The following is a 20308-nucleotide window of genomic DNA, read 5'->3' as shown; positions in this document are numbered from 1 at the left end:
CGGCTGAATTCGTTCCCATTTTTAACTTAATGAACCCACATAATACCACAGTCTTCACTCAAGCAGTGGCTTTTATTACTTCTGATGTGGCACCGTCATATAAATGAGTTAAAATCAGACAATCACACATAAAATAAACATTGACAAATATGCATTAGAGGCCTCCTTTTGCCTGCTGGAGTTTCCAAGGTCATTAGTGGAACGATATTATACTCAAGTAATTAATCTGTAAAGTATCTTTGCAATGGGAAAAAAATGAATATGTAAAAAACTCAGGAGCTGGAAAACTGTTAAAGCCCAGTGGGGGTCTTGGGTGTGGTATCTTTGTTAGTTATGCAAAGAGTTAGAAATAAGACATGAGAAGAGAGATGAATCCAAAATTTCCAGAGTGGTTGTGAGCCTGTGTCACAATTGGTTCGTTTACATGTAAATGCCTAGTTTGAAATTTGTGCGTTACTCCGAGCATTTGAGCACAGGTACATGTATGGGTATATACATGTATGCTGTTTTCAGGAAATGTATAACTGTGTCACAGCAGTAATCAGAAACACTAGTTTTATTTATAACGGCATTTACACTATTAGATACATAGGCCACACATTCCTGCCTGAGGTAAACAGGCAAATTACCATGGGCAATCATTGGGATTGCATTACCATCCGCTCCGGGCACAACAAAAGAGGGCGTGTTTTTTTGGGTACTCACTGCATAGGCGCGCCTCATGCGCGTTTGACGTGGAGCACGCTGAGTACGCGTAACTAATTTACTCCGGCATGTATGGTCTTAGCGTACACACAGAAATGCGTGCAAGAACCCACTGGTAACCACCTGCCTTTCTTTCGCCAATTGGGGGTGCACTTCAGCTCAGGGCAGACTGATACCTCAAGTTTCAACCTTTTTCCGCAATGGAATTGCTAGTATTAACAAAAAAACAAAACTCAAGTCACGAGCCTTGTGTCAAGGCAGAGTCATGATAGTCAAGATGGGAACTCAGTAGCACAACCTTTTCAACTTGAAGTTGACACTACCCATTTCAACCTTGGAACACATATTTAAAAATGTCGCATCATTCAGGGCCTACACGTAACTGCTTAGGATTGTAGCCAAATATTACCTGCGCCATTTCATCAGGAGGAAACTTGCGATTGACGGCGGGCAGTCTGAGTATTATGAACAGAATAACCCCTTCCTCCCTTCTTTCCCCTGCCCTCCCCCCCCGAAAACCTACCAGAGTACGATGTGAGTAAACTCCCTCAAAATAAAATTCCAGATCTTCATGGCATTTTGTTGAATGTTTCAAAATTAAATATTCCCTGGCAAGGTTTCAGTAGGGAAAGGCACAGGTGGTGGACTACTCCATCATGTACGCTCAGTGTAGTCCTGTCGGGCATTTTGCCTTTGATGAAGCACCTGGTTGCCGTGGAGACTCAAAACATGGTCAGCTTTATTCATCTTCCTGTCGGCTCCCTCTGTTGTCCTGCGCCATTTGGAGACACTTGCAGGAAATGTGTTTACTATGGGTTTGCCAAGCAACTGACTCGTATTGATATAAATTGAACACAATATTGTTATGAATTTTTACCACCAGATGCCTTTCCTGAATTCGAGTACATTTCAACTAGTCAGAGAAGGCTAAGCGCAGACAACATTTTTTTCAAGAGCTGTTGTCATTATCCATGGTTCTTGTGTCAAGGCCTTGTATGTCTGAAATAAGTTTCACATCAAAAATGTCTTAAAAACATATTTTTTTCCTTTGGCCCTTCTGCAGAGCAGACGGCAGTTTTTAGGTTCTTGTCACGTAGGTCTCTTACAGCCAATTGAGCTTTAGGTTGTAGCAAGGATGATTGAGAGCCTTGTGAATAAAAATTAATTTAAGGGGGAAAAATTTAAAATCAATGGAACATGTCCTTAAGGCCTTAAATATACCACCTCATTTCCTCATTGACGGCACATGTTTTCCAATAAGTACAGGTGCGTATTAACATGGTTGTTAGCGCACATTTGTTCCCATGGCTGAATGAAGGCCGACAATCAATAGGCACCACTTTTCCCTCTCTAATTAAAATTCATTCGGTTCCCCCCCCCACCCCTTTTTGTGTTTAGAGAAATTGGGCTACAGCAAGTGTCTCTGTGCCACTTGTCCATTATGATTACACCGAGGTTGTTTTTTTTTTTAATGTTGATTCAGGCCTCTACGCATCCGTAGCAGTGCGAAGCACCAGTTACTCATAGCAACCTGGGGCCGCACTCTCTAACCCAGCCCAGGAAGGGAGACCAGCGATTAATTATTAATCGTGCAGTTGATATCATTACATCTGTTGGTGGTGATTAAGTGCGAGATGGCTCTTTGTTGTTGCTATCTAGCATGCAGAACCAGCATTCATAATAAGGTCTAGTAATGATGCGTGTTTATCATTATGTCGCCCATTGCTATACAAGTACATATATTTTGGAAACACCTGCTTGAAAAGGGGAGAAAGCTTATTCAGATACAAAGAAAATGTAGCAATAAGCACAAAAAGCAGAAATAAGTAAATTAGAGTAGATAATCCTGTTAAATTTCCATGTAGTTTTTCCCTTTGTACTTGTAAAGCATATATTTGTCTTCTTTCATCACAAAAATACAGACCTACTGCTCCCTTGAGTTTCAGCAAAATTAGGGCTTTAATAATGTTTATGATAACACGTTTTAGGTTTGCTGTGACCACCGGTACATGTATATTAGACCAGAAGCACACCTTAGTTGAGGCATAATGACGTGGCCTTTTCTAAGTTCAGACCCAAGGCTACACAAATTGTACGTCTTAGAACCACTCGTCAAGATGTCTTGTTTTTGTGCACTCCCTCCATGGTATCACTGCTATCGTTAATTGCATACATTTATATCAGAGGGAGAGCGCTGGCTCCCCTTGTCAGATCTGTTCATTTCACGGGGCTTCAGCGGCTACATAATCATTAGCGTAATTCGTTTTACAGTGACAGCAGTTGGCACGAAAATCCCAGCTTGCATGTTGTACGTTGTCGCCGCTGACCATAATCCATTTAGGGTTTACTCAATTACCCGTCTCTGACTATCAGTGATTCTGCCAATGCTAATTTTTTTTGGAGCCAGTCAAGCAGACAAGTCTGATTCATGCCCTTGACAGCAGGCTCTTCTTATTATCAAGGGCGGGTTCCAGGTCTGCCCAGGTTGCAGGGCTGAATGCAGTGGGGGAGGGGTGGACTCCAGCCAGAATGATGGCCTGTGCGCTGGCTGGAGCAGAGTCAGGGTTTCTGTCCCCTCACCCTCCGCCACCTTTCCCGGGGCTTGAGGTTGAGCTTCAATTCCACGATACCCAGTATTTCCTACAGATGTTTTCCAAAGAAGTCTGTTGTTCTGAAACCAACCAGCGAAGAAAGAAATTCACAGAAATACATACGTTGTCTTCATTTCAGACTTGAAGTTTCATTAGGAATGTTCATTTCTTGTGTAATACTGTGCAATGAACTGATCTAGAATTTTTCATCAGGAGTGTGAAAAAAACGAGCATTAGTGGTGGCAGCAAATGCATTTAAGCGTCTTGGTCCTGCCAAGAACAAATCTCTGACTTGCTGTTTGCGTTATTTCAAGCATGTCCTCATGTGCTTCTTTGAGCTGCACTTCCGCATTATGGGTGGGGTACAAAAATTGGAGATAATCCCTGGATGCTGATGAGATTTTTTTGTTGCATATTTTCCAAAGCGCACTCTTTAGTTTGTCATTTTTGTCTTTGTTTCATGCAGGAACAAATGCAAGAAGTACTGGATGCCATGTTTGAGAAGCGGGTAAGAGCACTGAACCCCAGTTCTTCCCTTGCAAACCAAACCAAACTTCAAGGGCCAGCAAAAAGAAGCATTAGAATTTGGCTGTTTGGTTTCCCCCGAGCCACGCAGCATCCTATACATGTATAAGATATATATCATGATGTGATTCGATGTGATTCATTTTGGATCCCTTTTTTGCTGGCATGGTTTAAGCTTAGCTAAGAGAATAAGAGAGTGTCTTTGTGATCAAGACCATTACAGTAAGGGCCACTCCTATCTCTTGATCGTATACAGTAACCGGGTTGAGTGAATAGAGGAGGCTTTTTTAACCGTTTGACCCAAAACTTCTGAGTTTTGAAATTTACTTTTCTCTGCAAGCGTCTCCTTCAATACACGAACCAAGACATTTTTCCAACCCAAGTCTTGTTCCTGGCACACCAATGTTGTCTAATTTGCATTCCCAAAATGTCTGGCTCAGATGTTTTACCAAGTCACTCCGCTCCTCTATGTACACGTACGAGCTTCCGCATGCATCAAAATTTAGTTACAACGGCTTGTTTCTCCCGAGGCAGCACTTTGTCCACAATTTGCTGTTTGGAATTTTCCCCTGTGCCTCAAGACACAACTTGATTTTATTGGCATATCCCAAACGTTCTCGAAGCATTCCACTGTAGCATTCGTCTCCCCAAGACCCCAATTGCCACTCCCCCAACCCCCCCTCCCCCCAAAAATAACATTCAAATGCCAATCAGATATTTTTCTCATTCCCCCACCTGCTACCGTATTATGATAGACCCAGCCAGACGAGCACATTATCGACCAAGATGACGATGGGGACAATTTTTACGTCATCGATAGGTAAGTCACAGCCACTTCCCCCGGGAGGTTGGGAAAACATCAGGCCTCCCCCAAAACAAAACAAAAAGAAAAGAAAAAGGAGAAAGAAAACACCTGGTCTCGTCACTCTCAGCTCCGTCTGCTCGGAATCAAACTTACATGGACCTCGTGCCACGTCCGCATGCTTCCACAAAGTCGATTTCACTCTCAGCAAACCGCCAACAGAATCCTTCATTACTATCAACGCGTTCAGCCCAACCCAGCTGACCGAGTGTTATTTTTGCCATCTGCAACCATCTGTACGTGCATGATTGTATGCCTGTAAACAAACTCCCTCAAAGGCGCTCGACAAATCCTCAGCAATTCCGGGGGGGGGTGGAAGAGAGAAGGAATAGCTAAGGAAGGTTCAGAGCGTGGTTCAAACAGTTAAGTTATTTGATTACAGGTGGCTCCCCCCCATCACTAGCTTTTTTTGCTTAGCCTGCTGTCAAGGCAAGGTGGCATTCACAGGCGATGAAGAAGCCTTACGGCCACTAACCTCCCTTAGAAATGCCAAGATGTTTTTCCATCCAATTCCCTGGCCTTTGTCCTTGTGGAAAAAAAAAGAAGAAAGAGAGACCTAAAATATCAAATTTGAAAGATCTGTGATACACATTATATGTTCAGAATGGCACCTGATCCATTGGCGTTTTTTATTTAGTAGTTTCCATGGTAAAGTGGTAATGCAAATGTCATATTGTCCCGAAGCGACACCAGTGTAAAATCAATTTTTGATATAATTCTACAGAAACCTTCACAATTGCATGTAAGTGGGCTGCATATTATCAAGTACGATTAAGCATTACTGTAGTACACAAAATAGGCAAAGAAGCATTGGATTCTTTTTATATTCAAAATTTTCACATACTAAGGACCCATGTGATGGGGGGTGAGGGGGCTTGTTTTGAGGGGTTTTTTTTGGAGTTTTAATTTCTTAGTACATCTTTGGGTAATATTTCCATCATTTTCACTCTTCACATCATCTTTTGAAAGTGATTTTATGGCCTTTTTGTCTTTATGCTGCTCTTCCAATCCAGATTGATATGTTGTGCTTAACAGTGATGCCGTCTTTGACAGAAGCTGCCTAAGCACATGAATTGTTCAACTCGGCTCTGGTCAATTCTTGGGTGTTCATTTTGGGTGCATTTCTTCATCGATTTCAGCATTCCTGTCATATGAATTGCAGATGCCGCTGTAATCACTGACCTGTTCTTTCATTACCGCCATCATTCCCATCCTAATTTATGAAAGTTTGAAAAATCTCCATTCCGTTTGTCTCTCCCCCTTGCTCCGCTTCCCCTTTTTCTCCAGTGGCATGTACGACATCTTCGTCAACGGCAACAAGGTGGGCTCTTACAACAACACGGGTAGCTTCGGAGAGCTGGCTCTCATGTACAACACGCCCAGAGCGGCGACCATCGTAGCCACCACACCAGGTTCACTATGGGCATTGGTAAGCACACCTACTCGTCTGGCAGTGTTGTCACACCTTTCACCGTCACTGTTCTAAAGGCCAGGACTGAGATATTTTTCCAGTTCTTTTGCTCATACAGCCTCTCCCTGGGACTCCCTCTTCCACCTGCGTTGTATAATTGTCTACACTTCAAGCAAAGCTTGAATGGGTACAGATATTTCCTGGGCCTGTGATTTCTTTCCACTCGCATCTGCAGCAGCCCACACCAACAATGCCAGCCCCCTTTACCCTGTGTTAAAAAGAAAAAGACTTGAACTCAAGTCCAGATATGCCAAAGCTGAAATCCAGTCACTCAAGGGTCAACTCTAGTGTTGTGGTCGAATCCATCACAAGTGCCGGGCAAGTCAAAGAAGCCATGACAAAAGCAGTCCTGTGTCATTGTACACCCTGTTACGCGTGACTTGTCTTTTGAAAGGACTTGTGACTGGACCCAGCCACAACACTGATCAAATCCTCTAAGTATTGAATGAGGGAATGAGCGATGACAAACAGTTCTCTTTGTGGTGGTTCATTTTATTAGCTCGTGACTTAGATCGAGACCAGATCACTTGTGATTGGCTCGTGGTGATTTGATTACCGCTCTTCATACTGATTTGAAACTATTATTTTAGTTTCAGAATTTTAGTAATGGCCATGACTAAGGATCTGAAACAGTGCCCCTGGAGGCCATGCAGATATTGTCCTTAGGGGTCACAGTCCGTCAATACCATTGGAAACAGCAGAGTATTGGGTTTGGAGGCTTAAGAAAAACTTCCTTGCCAAACTTGCCCTGGGAGATTTGGTTGATTCCAATGTCATCGGTGTTTAATTGTTCATCCGGTGATTTTCTCAGGATCGATCCTCATTCCGGAGGATAGTACTGAAGAACGCCGCCAAGAAGCGCAAGATGTACGAGTCCCTACTAGAGAATGTTTCCATGCTGAAATCATTAGAGGTACGTGCAAGATGAAAGCTGAAGGTTGAGGGAGAACGAAAGACCTCACCGGCCCTAACAGTGAGGGCCATCCCAGCTTGGGTTTTATCTACAGTATGTGTAACAGGCTGTTTTCAAATTTTTGGTTGTGCCAAAATAGTTGGGCCAGACTGATTGTTTTGTAATCTTTATTCAGACTCCAAAATGACACTCCTGGGATTTGTGCTGACTTGACAGTAGGCAGTATAGTTTTCACTGGTTCACTCGTTAGGGTCCCCACTGGTTGTCGGTGTGCCTCATTCAGTGTGTACTTGAGCCACCCAGTGTTGTATCATATGACCTGCTCTGGGTGAGTTTTTATTCTTTTCTTGGAGGGGGCAAAACTTAACTTGTTTCCAAAATATTTTTCCCCGTACACATCTATTGGCATGGTAGCATATACAAAATATGCATAGCTTGCCAAATCATGACTTTGACATTGTGAAATTATCTGAAAACCTTTCAGTCTCTGATGAGTTTTGTTCTTTAAAACAGATTCTTCAAACATTGGTTTTCAAACTGCTGTCATTTTGGCCTTTGTTTTTTTTTTAATCAGCCCTACGAGCGAATGAATCTTGCCGACGCTTTAGAAACCAAGACGTACTCTGACGGAGAGTGTATCATTGCCCAGGTAAGGTAATTAGCAAAAATCGCACAGTGTCAACAATGACATCAACACTAGGCTCATTTAAAACAAGTAATCATTTGCATGATTTGACAAGATCAGAGGTATGTGCTGTTTGCATCCCATTTTTAATAATGATTTTTGTCTCTTTCGTAGGGTGATGAAGCCGACGGGTGTTATTTCATTGAAAACGGTAGCGTCCGTATCACCATGAAAAACAAGGTAAGGTGTTTCTCCCTTCCCAAACGGACTTCCATGCGCATCCCAGTCACATTGAGACAAATTTTCCGGAAATCGGTGATTGTCTGGCCTACTCAACTTTCTTAAACCAGCACAAAACAACCTCTTCTCTTTAAAATCTCTTCTTCCGTTCTCTCAATATCCCACATTTAACATCCTAGCATTCCCGTGCCTCTTCAAGAGCAGTCTCGTCGAAACCAGTCACAACCCCGCACATTAACATTTAACCTACTAACCTAAACAATCCATCAATTGGCTGAAATTTTTGGTAGCCCTGAAATTTATTCCCCTCTATGTAGCTTGTCCATGTTTCTATGTAGAATGGAAAGTTCATATTTAGCACCGTGATGTGTTTTAAGTCCCAGACCAAAATGGTAAATATTGTTCTTCAAAGTTAAATAAAACGGCATTGAATCAGCACATTGAAAATGTCTGTTTCAGGAAGTTTGTGCTGATTTTCATTTTCAATGCAAACTCAAGTTACATGTGAATAAGTTCAAATATTGTGGTAGCTATGGATTGGCTTTTCCTGTGAATAAAATTGTTAGTTTCAAAGTTTTAAAAAGTGGGATGTTTATTATTATACTGAAGCCGAGTTTGTTAATACGTCCTGATTTTAGTCACATTTTCTCAAATGCTGGGATAGTCTGCACATCACACCCATCTTGTCAAAAAATGTCCCAAATAAGGTCTCATCAATTCCTTTTCAAAGCAGTTTGTCTAGAACAAGTAGCAAAAGTAGAAATTTGGTCGCAGCAACCCAATCGTGTGGCCAAATATCCCTTCGCCAATCCTGTTTATGTAGGGCCCAAAGCAGGGTCCCATTATCCTACCTCCAAGTGTCTGGTGTCCAGTTGCAACAGCACCAACAAAATATGGAATGAGACTCAACTAGCACATCTTTCAAAAGAGAACTGAAAGATTGTCAAAGAGATAATGTCCAGCGACAGACGTAGATATTAAATGCAGAAATGACATCATGGGGATATTTTCGGTTCCATGATTTTTTGTTTTCACTGAAAAAGAATGACTTTCATTTGGCCGGAGACATGCTGTCTGTTAAATTTTTCTGTGCATCAAGTTGACGTAGCCGTGCCAATTTTTCTGTCTCTGTAATGACACAAAGTGTCATGCCTTCAATTGTGTGTTTTACTATGTCCTGTCACTGTTTAAAGTTTTGCTAGAATAGGGCATGGATGGAATTGTGCCCCACAAGAATGTTAGACTATGTGGTGCCAAATTCTCTTGTTTCAAAAGTTTGCATATTTTGGTAGTTTGTTCTTCTTTTTAAGAGAAACATGGTGTGACATATTGCTGGAAAAACACATTTTTTTTTTCGTTTATTCAACCTCAATTTTGGTCTACTGGAAATGAAAAAGCATTCATGAATTACATTAAGAGCATGAATATGGATTTGGATAATCTGAGCGGGCGAAGATGGTTTTCAGATCGGAATTGGAAAAGCATGAGCATTTTCTGTTATTATGCATGAGTAAGGCTCTTGCCTGAAAACTAGACGTTTCTGTGTAGGCTGCAGAGCACTGAAGAGCTTACTCTGTGAAAGGTTGTGATTTTGATTTGAGAGCATGCATATTAATGCACGAAAAGCTGCTCAGAATGCAAATTGTATTTTGTTCGGAGAGTGTTTACGTGCCAGTAATCGGGCTTTCCATATTAGAAGTGGTATAGTTGATTCGGTAATTTTGTCCAGATGACATGGTATAGACGTGTAGGTTGTGACTTAACATCTTACCATTCAAAATTTGCTTTAGAAATTAAAAATGTCGGAGTCCTTTCCATTACAACCTGATGCATTTTAAAGCTGCTAGGAATTTTATACCCAGCCCAACTAAATCGTATAAAAAGGAAAATTCCTTGTAGAATTAAACCAGCCAAAATCGGGACGAACCCCCCCCCAGGTTCAGTTGCCTTTATCTGTACTTCACTGCCACCCATGCATGCTCCCACACTCACCCATGTCATCGCTTGCTTGTCACCCATCCTTTGCTCTTTCCATTCCTTTGTGTTTCTTCTTCTCGTCCTCCCTCTGCCCTAAGGTTCTGTCCTTCCTTCACCGCCACCCCGACTTCCCCTGGGTGGCGCTGCTCTCCCTGCGGGACACCCTGGGCCTGGTCTTGCTGGTCGCCGCGATGGGCATTGCCTGGTTGCGGCTCCTCACTCCCTAGGATTATTTCGATACAAACCACCCTTCGGATGTCGCTTGGAAGCTGAATGAAAACGTACACCCCCCCCAACCCACCCCTCCCTTCTTCACCTACAACCTATTAACTCAGTAACAGGTACTGTACTAGCCAAATCTCCAGCGGTTGAGTTGAGGGAAGGGATTGGTCCTGGAAATAGTTGCCCAATCAAGTTTCTTCGCCGTTCTCAATTCTCTTTTTAACCATCGATATTGCTTCAGATTGCAGCAATGAGCCAGTTCTGTATATCAAAGGCAAGGTCATTGGAGAAAAGAACACACTGATAGTGCCAGCCTCGTGCATATGTGTTGATGTTCTCAAACGGGCTGCAGTGTGTTTTAGTTTGAGCGCGCACTGTTGAAATAAAGAACAGGCTCATTGACCCCAAAAATTTCAAAATGCTCAGCTACAAGCACATGTCGGTTATATCTCTGTAGGTAGCTTTTGCCACGACCAGAAAGAGAAAATTGTAAAGTGCGCCCACTGATTGATCTAATTGGCCAGTTCCAAAATTAAGCCCATTTTGATCAAATCTGATAGTGTTTTGGTCGGAACCTTTAAGTAGTGTGATTCAATTTGTGAGTACACTTCACAGAGATAAGCTCTCATTGGGCTAGCAAAGCACTGTTTGCCTTCCATTTTGTTGTGAATTGACAGACATTCGTTTCCAGTGGTGTACCTTTGTATCCAGATCTGTGTATTGCGGTTGCATACAAGTTTGCACAGGTTGAGAGTCCCTTTCCTGCTCTTACGACATCAACAAGAATGTGCCAGACAACGGGACCGCTTCAAATCCTCATCTTTCCCTAAAAATGCATGCCATCAAAGATTCATGCATTATCTTTTTTTCTGCGAACATTTGAGGGAATTTTTTGCGGGGGGATTTGACCATTTATTTAGAAAGGGCTCTTGGACAAATCTGTGGCTTCCCCCAATCAACTCCCGTGACGGAATTTTTCCCCCTCAATTTTGTCATATGAAATGAATCGCAAACAGTACTTTGCATTGGAACTGTCAGCCTTGTTTGGACAGGGATAAATTAAGCATGCACTCATACATTTGGGCAGCTTTACTTTGGTTTCATTACATGTCATTTGAATGTAAATGTAAATCGTTTTTGGGTAGTCTTATTTCTGTGAATTAAGCATTCAGTGAATGTAATGCATTTTTAGTGACTTTGGTGAAAATCTTCAAGGGTTTTGAGTTGGAGCTAGCAAAAGAAAAAGTAGAATTTTTCCTTTTGATGAAGAAATCTTCCGGTGAATAATTCCACATTTTTTAGAGTTATATGGTGAGATCTTGCACGTACAGTACCAGATATGGATGTCTGGTTGCATACATGTAGTTTGGGACCATCCGAAAAAATCAACTCTGTTGACTTGTACGGGAATTTTCTTTCTTTTCCCAGTTAATACTGGACACTGTAATAGCTAAGTCTGAATTAAAACTGCATTCACAGCTAGCTCCCCGATTGTGGGCCGAGCAAAGTTTATTGGCAATGCTCCGTAGACACTGTTCTCTCCTCCCTTGAGTTCTTCACAATGGGGATGCATTACATCACTGTTCACCATGACCATTTGGTCCATCCATTTTCTTCTCAGATTTCATTCATTCATGCGCTCTTTTCACATGTCACTTGTCTCAGTATCGCCGGCTACTTTCTGTTGCGTTGATTTAGTTATTAATTGTATTTCATGTTTTAATTGTGTTAAGTTTTGATTTTATTTAGTTTGTATTTTGTGGGTAATGTTCATTTGTTTGTGCAAACTAAACATGTCTTTGTTACAGGTAACGTGTCAGTTATTAATCAAAAGATACAAGGTTATATACTGTAAAAACAAGACATTTACTTTTCTGGCAAGGCACTAACAATCGTGGATTTTTAAGCCTGGGGAAAATAAAGTTGGAATTTGTTCAGCAAGCTTTGGAGTACAAAGAGGCATTTTATTTTGAAATTAGTTTTGTTTCTGGCAAATGCTTTGGTTATGCAGTTTTTTGGGGGGTTTTTTGCCTTCTTTTTTGGTTGCTTTCTCTTGTTTGTTGATAGCCTAATGTAACTATCTGACTGGAATACGTCGTGGGGAAAAATGAAAGGGGCTTCTTCAATTTCAATTTGGCACAGGTTCAATTTGATTCACGTTCCCTGGTCTCCATTCAATCATTCAGCGTTCCAACACGCTCGTGTTGAATCAGGCCATTTAACATTAGCCTTGGTTTTACCCCCTGCTCCAACAGTCAAATTACAACAATGTATGAAGGTGAGAAAAAAAGGTTTGGCATGCCCTTATGCTGTGTCCTCGATTTTCCGTCGCCCTCTGGTAGGAAGGTATTCTTTCAGCAAGTTCAGTCTTGCAAGCGGTATTCAAATTAATTTTGAATACGGGCAGAGCATGCATTCAAAAGTAGGGGTACAAGTATGTAAACACACTTTGAGCAGTTGGAAGTTTTTTCCTTCGATCCCAAGTTTCTGAGTTTGGATACCCTGAATTCAGAAAGAGGAGGATTAAATCCCGGTCTTTTTTCCGAAAAATTTAGCCAGTTGGAAGTTGAGGTGGCCCCTTCAAGTAATCAGTTTGCATGGAATTGTTCTCTGCACTGATGTCTGATTGTTTTTGGTGGGTGCTAATGGTATTTATTTCTTTGTTTTGTTTTGGTTCCATGTTTATGTCATGGCAACTGTGGCATAAATGTCAATACATTCTTGTCTGTGACTGTCTGGGCATGACACGCACACACACATATACACGTGCGTTCAATATCTCGTGTGCCATTACCTTCTGTTCTCTACTACTCCATCACAACTACCACCGTTATTTCTGCGCCGTGATTTTGGCCACCGCCCACCATCTTCATGCATGTTGCTGTGCGTTCACTTTTCAGAATGCTGTAAGTATATACAGGTACAACTGTGCCCCCCCCTCCTATTGTCTCCCACACCCCGCCCTGTATTTTCCGACCTCCGTCCTGCCCATTGGTCCAACGCCCCTCCTCGCCCCAAAATTTTGACGCAAATTCTATTGATCTGTCAACAAAATTGTTTGGCCCTGACGGGCATGATGGTACTGTGGAATGGCTCTTTAGAGGTTGAGAAGTGTGCAAGCAAGCGGGAGGAAAGATTTGACCTTTAACGAATTATAATTGCCTGTAGTCTGGGCGTTTCCACTTCGAAATGTACATCTGCAAACTTGAATATGTCAGAGTGCCCAACCATTTGTTTCACTCACAAAGGTGGCATTAACCAAGTTGTATTTTGTTCCGATGCAAGCACTTTGTTTGTTCTTATTCAAGCTAACATGCCATTGCCTTAATACTGGTCACTTTGCTACCAATATATTGGGTGTTTCAGCCTTAACAGATACATAGATTTTTCAAGTGTTCAGCATTTTTTTTCCTTTATGTTCTTTAAATTTTGTTTGGTCATTGAGGGATATTGTTTTCATTTAACAACTGAGCTAACTCGTTGAAAAGTGCTGGAGCTGGTGACATAATAGTGAATCATTAAATTCATTGATCGGGTTTAAGGCATCTGAATAGATGCCTTACACGATAGCCATCCTATTTGAGGGGTACACTTTTGTTTTCAAGGTATTCCCATGAATAGACTTTCGCACATTCATTGAAACCCAATTAGAGTAATATGTAAAAAGACAAGGTGGCTGCTGTGAGCCAGTGGTCCATGGATTTTTAAAGCCAGAGGGGACATGGAAAGCAGTGAAGCATGTCCGTCGCATGAAGACTGCTATGGCTGAATGCTAAAGAGTCCACCCCCCCCATGAAAAAAAATCTCATCATTCTGTGCAGTGTAGCAGCAAGGATTTGTTAGACAGGGAGAATAATTTACAAGCCAGCTGGGAGATTACCAGTGGCGCCTTCATGCAACTCTGGCATATGTTGACAAGGGCCTGTTATTCAGGAAGGGATTTGTTTTCCACTGCACAAAGTGTGTACCATTTGTGATATATGTAGAAATATTTTGAAGAAGTCTCGTAGAAACAGGTGTCTCAAAAAGGAAAATAAATCCTTGATTTGAGGAGTTTCTGGACGGCATTCTGTCTCTCAGGGTGCCATTACATTGAGAATGTTCTAGGGAAGTCGTATTACCGACCACATTGATGATTTCTTCTGTTGTGTTCTGTTTGGCCTGTTTTATGATTACCCGCATTATCCAAAGACTCTTTATGGATGATGGTTTCAGCTTGTGGTAGTGCCAGGAGTTGAACTATGCAAGCTGTTCAGCAGAAATATGCGGAGAGAATCACATTCTCTATAAGGTAGAAGTGATCCCAGGAATGGTCGCACCTTGCATCCAGCGGGACTTAATCCTGGTTGATTTGATGGAGCCGCAAAGTAATCCAGCCGCGGTCATAAAAAGATACACGAATATTACATGTCTGTCAATTACCATAAGACGCTGACTCGTACTTGTCTGACTAACTCTTACAAATGAAAATTAGATATATTTATCCAACCTCACCCTTGTGCCGAGGACACCCTAGCAGGTTCAGGTTAGGATAGCTGAAATTTGACAAGTTGCGCAAATAATTCACAATATAGAAAATGTCAGTTAGGTTCCTCCAGTAACCAGGTCAGTCACGGTTATTGTATTTGTTGGACACTTTCTCATAACCTACAAATACAATGACGTGTTAGAGAAGAAGACTCATTTACTTTTGTTCTTTCTTATAATCATAAAGGACGACCCAACAAAAGAGAAACAAATCGCGACGTACAATGCCGGCCAGTACTTTGGAGGTAGGTTCCCTAGTATTTTGAGACAGTTTTTTAAGAGACTGAGTTCATTTTTTCAGGTCCTGTCCTGAGCAACTGCTTTTTTTTTTGTATGGAAAGATGTCACTTTACATCCTTGGATAAAGAAAAACGGAACTGCAAAAGCCAGTGTCCACATTAAAAAGCCTGTTTGGGGGGGTTAAATGTGTGTATTTTGTTTGGAAATTTTGTCTGCAGAGCTTGCTCTCATCACCAACAACCCCCGTGCTGCCTCGGTCTATGCCTGCGGTGACGTGAGATGTGCCTGTAAGTACACGCAGTCGTGACAAAATGGCTCCAGAGAGCGACCACCGCTGGAGGGAGGGGCAGGGTTACAAGGGGGAGAGATGTGAACTCTGTGTTGGACATTACCCAGTGGCCTACTGATCTGAGCGGGGACTAGAAAATTCTGCCAAAGCCGTAAACAGGCTTCTAGCCAAAACATCAAAGATCAAATACTTTTTTACCGGTGCTCTGGTGGTTTTATCTTAGCGCAAAAATGTAGGTAAGCGAGATGCTCTGCTAAGCAGCTGTATGAAATTGGTTACCAACGTGTGTGGGACACAGTGCATGTGTGAGTACCTATGACCAGATTCCCTCTGAATGTGGACAAAGTCCACGCCGGTTTAGAGCTGCAGTGTCTGCCATGTGTCTCTCTTTAATCACTGTTGACAGGGACTGGCACGTGGAACAGGGGGGTGAAATTGTGCCAACTAAATTGGGAGAGGGGTTACATCATTTGTGGTTTGGCCATGTGAGGGCCCTTCGTTGGATGGATATCGGGTTTCACGGGTCGTGACGGTCAACGTACTCGCACGAGGGTGCTGTTTTGTCTGGGAGTGAAGGAATGAAGATGTCAGAAAGGATACTGTTTCCAGACAATGGTGACGTGTCTTGACATGTAATGAATGATTGCGAGGCTATGTTGAAAGATTTTTGTCTGCATGTTGGAATTGTGCTTCTTCCTCGGTTGGACATTTAAGTATAACGTGACAATATCAGAAGGAACTTGACTGAAAAACCAAATAATTTTGTTGAATTTGCAGTTGTGAAAGGTGTTAGCAGTCCTATGTACTGAAGTGAAATTCTCTAACTTGGCCTGTATCGTTTCCCTCCCTCCGCAGTCCTAGATGTGAACGCGTTTGAGAGGTTGCTAGGGCCCTGCATGGACATCATGAAGAGGAACATAGCCCACTACGAGGAGGAGGTGGAGCGCATGTTCGGCAAAGGAGCCAAATGATGAAACTTGCCCGCCTTCCCTCTCCCTCCCCTGCGACCCCCCTTCCCTCGCAGGCCCTCATCCCTCACTTCCAAAAATGTACACAGAAAATAAAAAGGTTAACCTATCCACAGACTGGCCAACCATCTCACGCAGGAACAAAAACTTCTACAAATGAATGTACGGTCACAGACCAGAGTGGACGCATCATCTGCCTGCCAGTATTGGCTAAATTTGTCTTTCACTAAACTCGCAGCATTACTAGCCAGGCCGTACTCGGAGACCGGCCAAAACACCATTCATGTAATAGAATCTATACCAAGGTTGTTGGTTTCTTTTACCTGACTACCAGCATTAACCCAGGAACTCGTGTCGACCTTCCTTGTTCACAAGCACAACCACCTCAACACACTTGTACATAGAAATGCACATACACACACACACCACACCACCCATGGTTCACCACACGCCCATCACAAAGTGAACACAATATGATATCTTCACATTTCCCCTTTACTGTACCTGAGGCTAATTTGTCAGCAAGCCCTCCCCTCCGATGGTGTCCATCCTCACAAGGTTGAAAAGGACCCCGACTTAAGTTTAGAACTCCTTCTGTTGGGTCCAGTGACACAAATTCACCACATTGTGCATTGCTCTCAGCTGATTCATCTATGATTCATAATTACCAATTCAAATTTAATTTTCTGAACAAAAATGCACAGCTAGTCCTTTGTATGGCCGTGAAATAGTTAAGGTGTTACCAATGGCATTGGTTTTATCTTGTTTGTTTTCTAACCCCCCTCCCATGGACCCAGTTTACATAGAAAATAAAGTAAGCATGCTTCTCCTTTAAGTTGTATTCTTGGTTGCCAGTAAGCATTTTTTTCTGCATTGTCTCATCAGTTTTTACCGGGGCAGTATGTTTGATTTCTATAAGAGTTCAAGAATTAATTCAAGGTGAATTTTGCAGTGTGATAAATGGTCATTTACTCCCAAACAACACTGCCAACAAAAGCCATTTATACTGTTCATCTTTTATCAGAACCATTTAAAGCTATCCTCTCATTCTCCGGCCTGAATTGACCCTTTTGGATTTAAATGAATTTAAACAACCCCAAAACGGTACCCTTAAAGTACCCACTTTGTTAATCATTTTGTTTGGGGTTGATTTGTAATGCTTTTTGGGGGGGGGTTGAGTACTGAAGATTTCTGTTTATCACTTGCCCTTTTTAAAAACCCACGTTTGAGCAGGTCATGCTTTGTGCACCTTTTATACAAAAAAATGAGATTTTTGTATTCAAACTGCTGGGCAGATGTGTAGGTGTGTCACACTGGGGTTAGAGGAAGTAAGCCTGTGCCAACCTTACCGGAACTTTGGTTTACTTGGCTGTGATGCAAGGAATTTGCTGTTTAGTTATTTTGTAAAATTAATTATCTGTTCCTTTTACGCCACAGCAAAAATTCTGTCGGATATAATACCAAAGAAGAGACTTTGAGCTGTGTAAGGTTGCCATGAAATTTTGCAATATTATTTGACAGTACCAAGAAGTCTTAGACGTTTGATTTATTGAAGGAGGCTTATGCTGTGCCCGAATTGCTCAGCTGCAGCTGGGACTAATACACGCATCTGTAAGGAATGGTCGTAGCCAGTGGCTTCCATAGGCGCGTGTGTTATTGTCAGCCGCAATCAAGTCAGATATGGCCTTACAGTGTTTTTTTAGTAGAGTGTGATTGTCACGCCCGTATTCACCAAGCCGTTTTGTGGGAAATATTGCTGAGCAGTTCAGGGTTAAGCAGAGATCGGCTGTGAACCAATTACAACTAGCCTAGAGTATGCCGCACAGAATTTCTGACTGGTAACCCATTCCCACTCAGCAAAATTCCCCCCAGCACGGCATTCTTTTCTTCTGAAAATTGGTCGAGGTTAGAATACATCAAAATAATGCCCCATATCAACATATTTAAAATATAGAGTTTTATTCCCAAGGGTACACAAGAATTCAATCTTCCTCTTTATTACTAACTTTATTTGACTGGTGTAATTCCCAAGGATTAGCAGTTATTGAGTTTGACTGTTGAAATTGTACATTTTGCATCGTTGTTTCCAGTGTTGGCGTTTGACTTGAGCCCTTTCTCGGCATTTTTTCCCTTGGTTAATTTTAAATGAAAGTTTATTGAGAAGACAGTTGTTGCTTAGACGTTAGTTGATTACTTGCACAGGGTGCTCGCCTTTGATAAGGGTTGTAATTATACATTTTTCAAGATACATGGCATTATCTTTTCTAGTACTTAACTTTTATCGCTGGTATTTCAAAACCGACTTCTTTTCGAGTTGCAATTTGTAACCCTTCAAACAAATTAGGTGCACATCATCCCAACACATTTCTGAACATCCGAACCCTCTTCTGTGGCTATTGATGTTTTTTGTACTTTTTTTTATAAAGGAGGACTGTTTCTTACGGTTTTAAATTGTGGAGAAATTATGTGGTTGCCTAAGGATAAAGCGGTTAAAAAAAGAATATACTGTGCATGCTTCAAACTTGCAACTTGTATGCTTTTCCAGAAACTGATTTTGCGACAGTCGCATCTCACATGTTTCAAAATCTTTACTCACGACCTCTTTCACCAAGCGAGCAGTACAAAGTAGAAAAGGAGTCCCTTTGAAATACCCGGGTAAAAGGTTAAGCATGGAACAGGCGAGATTGTGTCATTTCTGAAATACACAGCGCTCGTTGGGCTGCGAATCGTCAAACATTCCATTTTCATTACTGTGTTTTAATGATGTTTGTATGAAAAAAAATGTTGATGTTGGTGATGTGGGTGTTTAGATTTGGATGTGATGTCTTTACATAGATCAAGGTTATTGCTAATGGTTCGAATCCTTTGAGAAAAAAAAAGAAGCTCGGGGTTTTATTTGCTTGAATCCGGACAGCAAGTGCCATTCTGGAGAAGTTAATGATCATCTATCGGGGATGTTGGTCTTTATTCGAATCAAAGGCAGCTAACTCCACCCTTTGCGAGCCCCTGGACCAAAGACCCTTCTGGTGGCCGCTGCCTGGATTCAAGACTAACGAACCTGTGTACAGAATGTGGATCTTCGTCATTCATGTTGTTCCTAACGATATTTTACCGTACAAAACTTGAGAAATTAGTTTGGAAATCAAATCTTAATTGTGTTTTGACCACTCTTGTTTTGATTGGCGTTTCCTTTCCGAGAATCTTCCATCTCCCACCGTTGTTGGGGCTTTTTGCTTTTTTATGAAGATGGTGATAGAGTTTGTAATATGCAAATTTATCGGATCGTTTCGTGTGGTTCGTGTCTTTTCTGGCGATATCAATTCAATTACATGTTCGTTTCCTTGTTAACGGAGCTGTGTCACGATAAAATGTCAGATTTTGTTCCGGCAGGTTGTTTCAGATAACTTGTGCTGTTAAATAATATGTGACGGGTGTATCGGCAAAGTGCCGAGTGTATTTTTGCGTGCTGGCACTAAATTAGCCATTAAAATTTTGTGCCAACCAAAAATACAAGAGAAATAAGCGAAAACAGTACGATCTACAGGACAGATTGAAAAGAGAAGCACTGCGCCGATCTTCATTACGGCTCATAGACGTAAATACTTCTCCATTCATCTTAATGACGCACACCCATGGCTTTGGTTGCAGCCAATCAGCGATGGAAACGGATGAAACGCTGAAAACGCCGTCGGTGATTAGCTGCCTGCCCATGCCATTTTTTTAATGGGATGATGTGACCAGCCTTAATGTACATAAATGTTGTTCCTTTTATTTTGAAGTCAGGTCAAACAAGTTTATGAATGGCACAGTTATTTTTAAGTATACGTTTTATGTACATTTTTGCCACTCGAATGAAGTGAGTACATTAGTGTCGATGGAGATTCTTAGCATGTTCGTTCTTTGCGGGAAGATACCATAACGGCAGTTCAGTTAATAGAAATGATCATTATATTTAAATGTTAACCTTATAATGTGGATAATAAAGATTGTGAATAAAATAGTTTATGAGTTGAAAACCTTTTCCAAACGGCGATGACTTTCATATTGAAGTGGTAGTTAACCCCCCCCCCCTCTTAATAAGATGAAGCTTACTTTGAAGGGTAAAAAACTGATGTCGGAGTACTGTACCACTGCCTTTAACGCTGTTCCAAAT

The 20308-nt window shown here is 41.7% G+C and overlaps 1 protein-coding gene across 4 annotated transcripts in view; it reads left to right on the top strand.

Moving 5' to 3' along the window:
* The window catches only part of LOC110983654 (cAMP-dependent protein kinase type II regulatory subunit-like), a 50184-nt gene extending 30013 nt beyond the window's left edge, over positions 1 to 20171 (top strand). For 3 of the 4 annotated variants that reach the window (XM_087135228.1, XM_022243080.2, XM_087135227.1), the window contains exons 5-13: positions 3763 to 3804; positions 4577 to 4641; positions 5971 to 6112; positions 6966 to 7067; positions 7642 to 7716; positions 7867 to 7932; positions 14846 to 14903; positions 15117 to 15185; positions 16043 to 20171. In XM_087135228.1, coding sequence (XP_086991354.1) covers positions 3763 to 3804; positions 4577 to 4641; positions 5971 to 6112; positions 6966 to 7067; positions 7642 to 7716; positions 7867 to 7932; positions 14846 to 14903; positions 15117 to 15185; positions 16043 to 16158 — 735 coding nt within the window. In that variant the 3' untranslated portion in view covers positions 16159 to 20171. Of the gene's footprint in view, positions 1 to 3762; positions 3805 to 4576; positions 4642 to 5970; positions 6113 to 6965; positions 7068 to 7641; positions 7717 to 7866; positions 7933 to 10007; positions 12073 to 14845; positions 14904 to 15116; positions 15186 to 16042 lie in introns of those variants that run through there. The other variant, XM_022243081.2, reaches the window with a different exon arrangement.
* The last annotated feature ends 137 nt before the right edge of the window (positions 20172 to 20308 follow it).

Source organism: Acanthaster planci, linkage group LG04, assembly GCF_054643075.1.
Source record: "Acanthaster planci isolate LZ-2023a linkage group LG04, COTS_SCS, whole genome shotgun sequence".
Taxonomy (NCBI): domain Eukaryota; kingdom Metazoa; phylum Echinodermata; class Asteroidea; order Valvatida; family Acanthasteridae; genus Acanthaster; species Acanthaster planci.
The sequence above is the reverse complement of the archived record's forward strand: the minus strand, read 5'-3'. Positions and strand labels throughout refer to the sequence as shown.